General features: G+C 38.1%; 1 protein-coding gene across 1 annotated transcript in view; it reads right to left on the reverse strand.

The window, feature by feature from the left end:
* Nucleotides 1-12,838, reverse strand: part of MYPN (myopalladin) — a 63,065-nt gene that overhangs the window by 42,823 nt on the left and 7,404 nt on the right. Inside the window, 1 exon segment of the mRNA XM_030029711.2 lies at nucleotides 9,266-10,204. Coding sequence (XP_029885571.1) covers nucleotides 9,266-10,203 — 938 coding nt within the window. The 5' untranslated portion in view covers nucleotide 10,204.

The raw sequence follows: 12,838 nt of genomic DNA on the forward strand, positions 1-12,838 counted from the left end.
AGAAACACCTGTATTTTCAGTTAACTACCTGAATTTGAAAAGCCAAACTAAGGTGCCTTCATCTTCAGCATAACTTTTCTCATAAATACAGAGATGTGCAACTCCACAAAAATATTTGTATTTTCTGTTTACTGCTGCTTTCTCAACTATGTATGATTGATTAACGTGTCTTGTGCATGTGTGGGTGGAGGCTGTCATACTGATAATGTTTTTGATTCAACTGATTTTTTAAAATGAGTAATTGTTTCATCGATCTTTATATGGTAACTTGGTAAAAGTACCTGCTAGCTTTTGAGTGCATGCAAATGCTATCAAAGCAATGGCAAATGTATTTACTATTATATATTATAGCAAATAACATTAGTTGTGGAAAGGATAGGGATAGGGGTTTGCGTAGTAAATTGTAATAATTCATATTTCCTGGCTCATGCTATAAGGTACTTTGATATATTTCCATCTCAGATAATTTAGAAAAACATTAATAAATAAATTTGTTTAACCATTCAATTGTATGCCACTCTTGGAAGCACAACTTTTTACAACAGTTTGTGCTACAAATTGAGCGTAAAGAAAACCCCAAATTAATATCTTGGGGAAAAAATCCCTGTAAGACAGTCCATACCAATGGAAAACTAGAATTTAGTAGAAGTATAATGTAGAATTGAAAAAGGAGCCTCAAAGGGACTATGGGGTATGAAGGAGTACAGATCTGGAACTTAAATGCTGATTACATAGCTAAGAAGTAAACCATGCACTATTTGTGCACCATCAGTCCTAGCTGTCCAAGATGGCTTTCTTAAAGTAGACAGGGTATTCCCCAGTCCACTTCGAGTTGCACATTAGTGTAATCTGTAGCTGTACAGTCAACTGACTTGAATGTACAGCTTGGAAAGCGTACAGGTCTGCCTGTTATGGAGGGACGCTCCTGCACTGTAGAGTGAATCATACCACTTAACACAATTTCCCCTTTTAGAAAGGCAAACCTTTGTAGCTAGAGAGCTAGAACTTAAAAGTCTTGTTCATGTCTATGTCTGCTTGCTTATCCTCTCTTACAAGCCTCCATTGTAACAAGAATTGAAAAAGGGTCTAAGAAAATGACTTTTATGAATTTAACATTTCCAATTGCAATGGACAGTCATGTCGTAAATATCATCATGTTAAAAGAGGATGCCAGCAGGGTGTAAAATGTCCCATCTCTCTTCCCTGACATTTCACAGCTGAAGGACAGCTTCGCTTCCCTAAAATACATCCACATCCTTCTTGCAGGGTTTTACCAATGAGAAACTGGCACTACTTTATGCGGAGCACTTCAGACAAAGTTACTCATTTCTCTTCCATTTGAGCCTTAGGGCTCTGATAGACAAGCTCTTGCAGATCTGGCAGGAGTACTTTAAAATGTTAAAATCCTGATGCTAACTTCTTTGCTCGAGGTTTCTCAGTCTGAAGCAAGGATGGCAGGTTCAAATGTGTTCCCAGGCCCAGCTGCCCTAGTTCTGGTCTAATGAAAATGGGTTTGCACCGGGACATTAGGTACGTGGATCTAGGATAACTGAACCATAGAAATACTTCTATATATCACTTTCGGTAAATGTTAATAGCCATAAAAGAAGGGACTGGGCAGTCAGGAGGCTACAGCTGTGTCTTAAATTGCCACAGATGTTTGTTTGAACTCAATGTGAGCAACAACATTAGGGGAATATTCCTGTGTCCCTTTGAAGTTCGACATAGCTCATTTGCTAGGTTTTCTACCACTCTGGTGGGCAAAATGAGATGCTCCGAGGTACTTTCTGTCAGTGGACAGTCTGTCTAGGACAACACTTTACCCCAGGATAGCTTTCAGCAGCCATTCATGCTACTTCTCAAACCTTAATGGAACTTGTTTAAGGTGCTTCACAATTTACAACACAGTTGTAAACAGCGTTCTGGATATTAACCAAACCCATACAAAGTGCAGCACCTTTGGAAATTAAAGAGACAGCTGTCATCATACAAAGGGGAGTAATAACATCGGCACATATCCTAGGATGCCAGGTGAGCTAGCACATGTAAAAAGGTAAATAAGAAATTACTGCATGTTCTGGCTCAGACAACAAGTCCACCTAACCCAGCATGCTGTCTTGACAGTGGCCAAAAGCAGACACTTATGGAAGACTGTAAGAACAGAGCGAATATATACATGTATGTATATTCATATATTTCTCTGGAGTATCTAACCATTCTTTTTATCTTTTTTAGAAGGTGTGAAGCAGCACTTAAAAACAATTTTAAAAAGGTGAAATCACTGGTCTTAAAATGATTGTTTACAAACTACCTCTGTTTTAAAGGATTTCACCATCACAGTGCCATTACCATTATTTTCTAGTAGATTAGATCGTATAGTTCTTCACTAACATTTAGTTTGCAAATCCTGCTTTTTATTTGTATCATCTTTATTTTGAAAGAATTGGTTTACACTTCCATTCAAAATACGTTTCCTTTAAAAATAATGATCTTTCTAGCTTCTTCTGATTGAGCTATATTGTTCGTATTGCATCATAGTCCAGTCAGGAGCCTTCAGATCCCCTAATACAAACCTCTTCAAACAGAAGGAGCAGCTACATCTATTTTACACTTTGCCCATAATGACTTGCCCAAATCTGGTATTTTCCCCACTAATAGTTAGATACAGTGGGTTTTTTTAGACTGGCTCCCCAGAAGTGCATATCACATTTGCTTTTCTGTTCAGTGATGTCCTTACATGTAGATACAGACACCGTAGCTAGTAGTGGGGTCCCTGGTATCTAGAACACAATCATCTAGTGCATGGGATAAAGGAACAACTCTACCATGAGTAAGTAGAGGAAATGTTTAGCAGTCCCAAGGGAGAAGATTGGTAATGTGCATTACAGGGTTGATTGAAAAGGTGCTTTGAAATTGATTAGTGCCATTTTAAAGTTCCAGGCCAGGAAATTATATAGGATTCCTGTGATCCCGAAGGGGGGATTTTTTTAAATTCTATGTACAGTATGGTTTATTCTTCTGTTGTTTTCAAGATTTGCAATTGGTGGTAATTGACAATGGTCACATTTTCAGGAGAGAAGACCTAAGGTTCATGCACAGTTGTATGACTACAAGCACAAATTTGGTATATGAATGTACAAGTCGCCTGTTAGGTGTAATTCATTTAGGCAACTGTGTACTTTGGGAGGTGAGTCATGGCACTTACTCATGTCTTTTTATATACCTACCTCATGCCTCTTCCTTATAATGTAGCCTTGGTTTAGCATGTTAGCTTTAGCAGATATGAAAAGCTATTAAAGAGAACACCCATGTTCTAGAATTTGACCTCATTTTCAGCAGCATCTTTTCAGAACATTAAAATAACTTACATGGTTCAGTGATATATTTTTGTGTCCACTGAAATGTGGCTCCTCACTCAAGTGACACATAAAGCAAAACACATTACGCAAAATGCTGCGATATAATCACCAGTAAGATATAAGAAGTCTTTGTGTTACTACTGATCAGCTATTCCAATTAACCTGTTGTGTTTGTGTAAAGTCTGTATTGCATGCCTTTGTGAGGCACAAATCTAATTTCCTATAAGCAAATTTAAAAACACCATGTAATCTATTTCTTCCAGTTATTTCAGTAGTATGTGAGTAGTATATGCCTTTAGTAGACTCAAACAGACAGCGAAGCAGTATTGAGTTAATTCTTTTCTTTGCAGTTATTTTTTCCTTTGACTAGTCCAAAATTTGCAACACAAGTATTTAAAACTTCAGGAATAAAATTCTGTTTCAAACCTGTGTTTAGTTCTCCTATGCAGAATGTTCTTTAGTCACTATTTTTGCCATAATGTTAAAGTATTTTGAGATAAAGCCGAGAAAAACAATGTGCTACATGTATGTTATCTCTTTGTAATGCTTATAAATGAAAAACAATTCTGTCTTGTGAAATTAAGCTTTATGTAAATCTTTGGTATGGCCATATCTACTCCTTGCTTATTAACATTTTATTTTATTCTTACCATCAGTGTTGTACGTGGTAGCAATGAAATGTCAGTTCCAAGGGAGTTCTGACATTGAGATACGTGGCATGACTGAAGTAGCAATACTCTCTGTCACTGACATTTCATTCCTGCCGTGAATTGTAATGATAGCTTCATCATACAAGGCAGGTTCACGTTAAGCACAAGCAGTGTTATCTGTTGTGCCAAATTCATCCTAGGTCTTAATCCATTGACTTGACTGGAGTTGCATGTAGGAGAAGTTTGGCTTTCTAGACTTTGAGCACTGAAACAGATAAAGGTTTTCATTTGGCAGCCAGGAAAAGAAAATCTTTATCAATCTTATTTGGCTTCAGAGTCTCTAAAAATCTGTGATTAGTTGCAGATCTAGTCTCCTTAAACAAAGCAGCACTAAAATGCACTTTTTAAGCTTTGTATGCCTATGTGAAAGAATGTTTTCATGGAAACCTTATGACATACAGCCTGTTTTTAGATCATCAAATCCTCATGACACTTCCAGGATAGCTGTGTATGCCAAACCATGCAATGTGATTCATAAGTAAAATTAACCTAGGAGTGATGTGCCAAACAGTTTGGAAAAATGTAGGCACCTCTGAACCTGAGGGAATAAGGAGTGCTCTTCTCACGGAGAGGAGTGAATGTCACACCTATCGTTACTCATACAGAAACAGAGCTGTAGAAAGAAGCATGAGAAGGAGGTCATCAAAACCTTTAACACTTTGGAAATATACTACACATTTCTCTTAAATGCTTATTTCTAACCTGCAGTATAGTCAGAGTAAAATAACCAATCAATAATTGTAGTAGTGTTCTTTAATTGTGAGCTAATGTTTGAGCTAGTGAGAGGCCCATATACTATAGTATCCATCTTTGTTCATCTCTTCTATGACACTGCATTCAGTGATGATACTGACATATGGGTAATGTTTCATTGAAACGTCTTTCTAGATAGGTAGGCTTAACGAGGTTCCTCTAACATGTGGGTTTATTACATTAAGGCTGAGTTATCTTAAAAAGCAGTTGGACAGGTCTATCTGTATTCAGCCAAGCAGGATTTAGCTTTCCATATACTGCTATTTCAAATCAGGTCCCAGTTTCTTCTCTTGCTCCACCATCCGATTTTCTGTCCCTCGGTGAGCCCTCGTATACGCCAGATAATTACCTACCAGTAACCTACCTACCAATAGTTAGCCTGTAAATTATACTGCTTTATCATTGCCAGTGATATTTTGACCCTGATCCATCATGAATGTAATTTACACCATTTTTTTACATCATCAATTTTGTTTTGTACTATCTTGCTTTCAAACGTGGTATCTGTCCATCATATTTTCCAGTCCTTTCCATTTGTGTGATCAGCTTCTTTCTAAATCTCCTGTCTCTAATTTCTCTCTTATAATTCCCATTACATCAGTTTGACCATCTGATTGCTCCTAGTGTTGACTGAGAAACTACATTAAGAGCTTGTTGAATCTTGTTCTTGTTTCACAATGCTCTCGGTTCCCACAGTACCACTTGTACGTTGTAAGTGTATATATTATAAGCATTGTAAGTAACTTGGGATTCCTTTCTGTGGTTAGGAGGTCCATTTTAAGGTAAGCAGGTAAGCATGCATTAGCACACGTTTGTCCAAAGCGTGCTTGTTTACTGACCTTGGTCATTCAGCTAAGTTGAAGGAGGAAGAAATCATGCCTTAAAGCCAGTCAGCATTAAGCTTTCTTTCATCAGTTGCCACCTTGCCAGTTAGTCCTTTCCTGGGACTACTGATTTTTGTATCTCTCTTGCTTATCTATTAGAATTCTTCTATACTTGCCCAGCTCCACAGATACTGTACTAACTCACCACGAACCTTGGAAAACTGTTATCCTCAAAGCAAGACAGTTGCCAGTTCTGAGCCCAGTTCTGGACACAGTTCCACAGCTATGGCCAACAAGATGCTTCCTTCACTATTTTGGAAGCTTTGCACAGCAGATCAAAGACAAGCACTATTTTTAGTGAAAAAAAGCTGCATTCTCATGGTCCCCATACCCCAAAGTACATTATATTCTCTGGTTTCTTGGTGCTGTAGCAATGACTAAAAAGGCCATGATCACTGGAAGCATGTGAATGTTTATCACTCAGGCAAGAGAATTTTTTTACACCCTTTCTTAGTGTTACTCCTGCATATAGGTGGAGTTGAAAGAATCTTGGATGAACAGGACAAAAGTTTTGTTAACAAACAACTATGATCAGGAAACTGTTCAAGCAGCCAACATTCCCAGTTTTCTCCTTAATACAGCACATAGGCGCACACACACACGCACACACACAAACACAAGGGGAAAGAGACTTCAAACTTACCCCCTTGTGATTTATCTTTTATTTGTTAGTTTAAATTGTGAAACTGAAAGCTGATCCTGATCTTTTTTTTGAGCTTGACTCCTTGGGACTGATTTTCTCTATGGGACTTCTTTCTCCCTGTCCCTGCTTCCCTTGGCCTTGGGGCATCAGCATGTGAGTTCTGGACTTCTGTCTTAGCTTCTCTAAGACCCTGATCTGGCTACAAGCATGAGTCAGTAAACCAAGTGTGCATTTCTGTTTGGAGCAGTACAGTGCATGACAGCAGTGTATTATCATTGGAAAAATCTGATGGATGCTTATTCTATAAAAGTGTAACAGCTCCTGTATTGACTGTCATTCACATAAGTAGCTTACTTTATTATTTAAAATAAACAAAATCAAATGTTGAAATAGAGATTTCAATGGAAAAGCTTCAGTTTTGTTGGGACAAAAATAGACCCAAGTTACAAAGGTACCTGTCATCCAATTCTGTGAAATCAAGCGGTCCCTGAATTGGGTGCATAGGCATCCTGGCCATCCCTGGATACTCCGTGGGATGAGTCATTGTTCCTGGGTTCTCTGATGTGCCCTTGTGAGGCTTCAGTGACTTTATAGTGTCAGCTTCTAATTCAGATAGTTGTTAAATACCTAAACTTAGATGGCATGAACACCTTGTCCATTTTACGTATGTGTCAACGGCACAGGCATGATATGCTGTTATAAGGATGGTGTTGTGGCCTTCTGGAGAAATAGATAAAATTAACATTCTGCGCCGGACTATATGTCTAGAAACAAACAATTCAGCGTTCACCTTTTCTGAATACAAAGAAAACCAGATTGAGTTTGTGTACAGGTCTATATACATAAGAGAAGATTATTTCAGTTGTTTTCTTTGTATTATAAACTATGAATGATGAGAGGAAAAAAAAATATTTTTCATGTCCAGGGATCCTACTGACATTTTTAATATCAAAAAGATTTATCAAGGCAAGTGCTTGGAGAAATAAGTCTCAAAGTCTTGATAAGCAAGAGAAGTCTTCGGAGAGTATTGCTACTATCGAGGGGATGATGATATTTTCTGCCTGTTTTCTGACAAAAACTGCAAATTTCTGGCACTGTTTTCTCTTTTAATCAGATTCCTCTATGAATTGAAGGGCTGAACACAATACAAAATTTATAATGGCATAAATTCCACCAAGGAAATGCCTCAAAATTGTTAATGAAAGCAGTGAGTTTAGATATGAAGTGTAGTAGAAAGCATATTCTTCCCAAACAAGGCATTTCCCCCAGCTTTAGAACAGATTCCTCTTCTGTAAACAAATCATTTAGTCCTTTGGAAGTTCACATTCCTGTCACGGACAAGAGACCCTGCGTGGCACCAGGGGTCAAGGTCTTGTTAGGGACTGAGAACCTACATGTTACTATGGAAGGCACTAGTGGGGCAAAATGGTCTGGCAGTCGCAGTTCAGGGATCCTATGAGCTGGGCAACTTCTTGTCTTCATGACAAGGCTGTCCACAACAAGAGGATTCATCTGTAGATCATTGTTCCTATACTTAATAGTGTGTTGTAAAAGCTTCTTCCTTCTGAAAAATTAGCAGCTGGTGTGCCAGAAATCCAAGGGAGTGGAAGGGAAAGACTCTTTACCACAAAAATCTTTGGAGCTTCTGTCTTGAGACGTTGAGATAGTTTTCATTTGATGATTGTGCCTATTAGTTCAGTGAGAAAGATGATAAAAGGTGTCGACTGTAGCAGAAGTGGTGGTAGTGCTGTACTCAGCATTGTCGAAGTATATAAGGAAGAGAATGAGCTGACAATTGGAAAAAGTGGACCATCTGTGAAGCTCAGAGTCCTTTAATAGGATGCTGAAGATGCAAATAGTTCTATTCAGTATTTAGAAAAGCAACACAGATTTCTAAAATGCCTATAAAAGGATAGGCAACTGTCTAGACTAAGGGTATCTATTTATGATCCTGCAGATATTAGGATGCAAGTATGTATAGTACATCTCTAAAAGATGGATACAGTTTTCCTTTCTATTGGATTGGTACAGTCCCATCAAAGTAAATATAATTCCACCACTGTGAGAGAGAGAGGTAAATTTGACTAATGAGCTCTGTATGAACAAATTTGGATTTAGAAATGCTGATGAGATCTAATTTTCAAGATAAATTTAAAAGTTACAATAATCTGTTTCTCATTCCACTGATGTCATTGATGAATAAAGTGTAGCTTTCACATTTCCTTTCATCTCCAGTGATCTTTGCAAATGTTACTGATTTAACTTTCAAAATCCTCATAGATATAGGTGAGAACTGAAGCATCAGAATTAGCAGGCTAGTCACACAACATGAATAAGTATCTGTTATTAAGGGTGTCTTATACCTGATAAAACAGAAGTGTTTTTTCTAAGGTCACAGCAGAATCACTGTCAGAATCTGAATTAGAACTGAGCTGCTCCTGGTTATTTGTATAATAACTTAAATGAACTCCTTTCCTCTCTGTTCATGTATGGATGTTTTTGGTTTATAGGATCCTATGTTCACTCATGTCAAATACCTTCGGACATCAGCATGAGGTATCACAGCCATCGGTGTTTTTAGCTGGTTTACACAATCATTCTTGATTTCCACAAAGATGACTAACATTTTTCACTAAGGAGTTAGCACTTTCTTTTAATTATGAAAGTACAGTATTTAAAAACAGTTCTCTAAAATTCAAAGAAAGTAATGTGTCCCAAAATATGTTGTCTTAAAATATAAGCAACCTTTTCTATGATTTAAAGAAAGCAATTTTTTTTCTTAATCGATTTTAATAACCAAGATCGAGAGACCTCTGCTACAGATTCCTGAAACATATGCATCAAAATATCTGGAAAGAGTAAGGCATACACCTACTGTTACAGAAATACAAAATGATAAGTGCAGAATATGTTTACCTGACTTCAGGTGTTGGGATTCCTACCACAATGCAGTCCAATTGCACTTTGGTTCCTTCCGGAACTTCCCTGCTCTTCAGTTTTTGAGTAAAGCATGGTGGTTGTCCAATAGGCTCATCAGAATATACAGATGCTGATTCTGACTCTGTTTTTAGCTCTGCACTTGTTAATTGATTGATAGATTCCAAGTTTGCCGCCTGTTGATGATCTGTTTGTTCAAATGTTTTCTCTGCTTTGTTTTCCAAGTTTTGAGGTACTGGAATGGAAAGCCTTTCTCTGTTTTCTGATGTGCTAGATAGGCTAGAGCTACCTTTTTGAGCAGGCTTAGTCTTAGAATCGATTTTGCTCCTGTAGTTTTTGCATGTTCGGGGTCTTATTCTTTCAGAGTTGTGAGCTTTGAAAAGTGACGAGAGCTCCTCAATAAAATCTGCCGCCTTGTTTAGGAATTCCTTTTTTGATTCCGATTCAGAAGGGAGGTGGTGTTTCTTTAGATCTTGAGAGCTCCCTTTGGAGCCCTTTGTATTTCTGACATGGTCCTGACAAAAGTTTGAGTGCAGGCCATTGTCTGATGTATTCAAAGCTGTAGACTGGGCCATTTGTTTGTGTTTTCCTGTGTTTTTCAGCTGATCTGGGAGATGCTGTGAATGTGCCTGAAGCTCATCCTGTTTAGTTTCCAATGGATTCTGATCAATAGCTTGTCTTGCCAGGTTTACACTTTCATCTAGCTCTTCTTGGCTCAAAAAGGCAGAGAGATCTGGAAGGTCATCTTGGGCAGCTACCTCATCTGAATCACCCGAAGCGTTGCCATAATGGAAATTATGAGAAGCTGGTTCCGATCTGCTCCTTTCACTCTTCCCTTGATGTTTAGTTTCAGCTAAATAACTTTCTCTCAGAAGTTGAGATATTGAAGTTGAGGATTCTAAACTGTCGTCTTGCATGCTGCCAACAAAAAGGACAAATAGGACCACACCTTATCAATAGCAAATTTTTTGACTGCACACAATTACAGGCTTCTGAAAAGCAGAACACAACATTTTCAAAGTGCATCTGTGTGTTGAATACTAACTTGTAAGTATAGCCTTGTTTTAAAGGCCTGCTTCTGTACATACTGCCAGATGCTATTGCCTTTACCCAGTAAAATTCATCTTTTATCACTTTATACCATTGGTAGCCTTACGTAGCTAAAGCGACTGCAAGTGTGGTCATTTATACTTTGTTCCAGGCAAAACTTCAACTACAGAGCTATTAACTGAGTTTCAATTTCAAACCTTTATCATTGCTGATGTGTGTTTCTTAGCTAAGAAACAACCTCATCAGATAGATTAAATGCTGGGTATTTCAAGGACTGAAAGTTGTAAGACAATAACAGTACTTTTAAATTAAGTAAATTTAGCTTGAAAGACATTGAAGTAGTAAGTAAATGAACCCTCAAAAACATCTGAGGGATGAGAAGAGGAAGGAGAAGGGGAGAGAAGAACGAAAATATTCTATAATGACAATTTTTCATTTAAAATTCTTAAAGATACTGCATTATAGGAAGCAATAATGGTGCTAAATGTTCTATACCTTCTTAAATTAAGTATTATTTCTAATAAGCTATTTAAAGTAAGTAGAGGATTATGTCATTATTTGATATGAACGTCGTCTGTTATACAGACCTTTCAAAATCATTATCTTAGTTCATCCTGATTCTGAAAAAATGTACCACAGATGAGAAGACAGTATCAGAAAGCCCATACTTAACTGGCATGCCTGATAAGCAAAGCTAAAGTATCCCTTTTGATACTTAAGTAAGTATCTCTGCATAATAGTCTCCCTTTTATTTACGCAAGAGCCATTATGAATGTAGAGGGGTTCAGGCATCCTATTAACACACTCATCTTAAGGTGGCTTAAATATGAAGATAAATAAGACAAATACTCTTCGCAACCTTTCAGACAGCTGATACCTCACAGATATTGAATGAAACAAGTGCATGACTATTTACTGGATCTGTCTCTCAGAATATGCAGTGCACAGTACCTCTCTCCTACTTCATTTATGGCCTGGCAAGTCTTGCTGTGTTAGTTTCAAATATTCCTACCCCAAGGTGTCTGATTTGTCGCAGTGCAGAAGGTTCTGTTCCTGTCGTGGCATCAAGAGAAGGGAATATGTATGCCCTTGCCTCAGCCATTTCCATTCACAGCCTTATGTAACGACTTAAGTTGCCAGAGAAAGAGAAGAAAAGTAAAAAAGGTATCTCTGCTGTGAAGGGCTTTCTGCTCTGCTAGCGGGACAGTTGTCCCTGAAAAGGGCTGGTAAAAAGCAAATGAGGCGGTAATATCTCGTACTGCTGCAGTATTTCTTCCTGGAATGTGAGTGACAGCCCTTCTTCCTTATTTACAAAAGGAAAGCTTCAATTTATACTGTTTATATTCTTCTTCAGTGAATGAACATAAAGCTATCATATTCCAATGTGCATTTTGAGACCTCAGTCCCTCTGCCTGGGGCACGATTTGTAATACTGAAATTCTTTTTCTTACCTAAATTTTTGGCAGTTTAGATTTATTTATTTTGTTTTATTTTGGTAGTATGTAGCAAGCAAAATCAGTAAGGCAACAAAGGCACCCAACCAAAATATTGATAAGTTTGTGCCTGTACAAAAAATGACAAATAAAATACTGTATAAATTATATGCTTCTAAGCACCCTATCTAGTCCCTGCAACTGAGCCGGGGTCTGCACTACTAATTGAACACTTGGCATTAAATTATCTGGCACAGTGTTTCAGTGAAGCTGTGGCACATAAGACAACATTGATTTGGGAAGCCTACACGAGATAATGTTGTAAGCTGTTTCATGACTGGACAGAGTATGTAATTTAACCTCTTAAGAGAACAAAGAGGTGTCCGTGAGGCTTAAAGTTCCTGCTCTGTGGATACTACTTTTGCTTGCTCAGCTTTTACTTCTTAAACAGCTGCGCAACCTTACTGAAGCTGAACGTGTTTAAGGGGTTATATTATCTTGTTTATGTGCTGATAGCATACTGTGTGCTGTAAAGGTCACAGCTAAAGCTACAGTTTCAACTCTGAAGAGTTTAAATACATTCTAACATAAGGAGTTTACACCCTGGAAGACAAACCTCGCACATGAATGAACTGCAGACCTGGAGTATAGCTGGAACATAAGGCAAGTTTGCTTTAGACCTCCCCGCCATGTGCCGCCTTATATCTACTTAAGAACAGAAGGGAAGAAACAGAGCCATAGCCAGCTCTTTTCCCTGCACTGTGCAGCTGGCTTAGCCTGCGAAAAGGGAGCAGTGTGTGCTTTTAGTGGGATGTCATAGAACGTACAGTCTCAGAATATCTCTGGAGGGATGCAGCTCCACACTAACCTCTCTGCACGTGACTATGGCTAAATTATAACATCCAGCTGTATCTATCTCTGTGTAGCTTTAGATGATACAGCAGAAGGCTGTATTTTATGTGGTTGGAGAAGTACGTATTTTACATGGTTGCAAAATTTAGCTTGCTGCATTTCTTGGCCACTCTTTCTGAAACATTTCAGAATGGCACATCGTCATTTCATCTCAATG

Source organism: Aquila chrysaetos, chromosome 11 (assembly GCF_900496995.4).
Source record: "Aquila chrysaetos chrysaetos chromosome 11, bAquChr1.4, whole genome shotgun sequence".
Lineage (NCBI taxonomy): Eukaryota > Metazoa > Chordata > Aves > Accipitriformes > Accipitridae > Aquila > Aquila chrysaetos.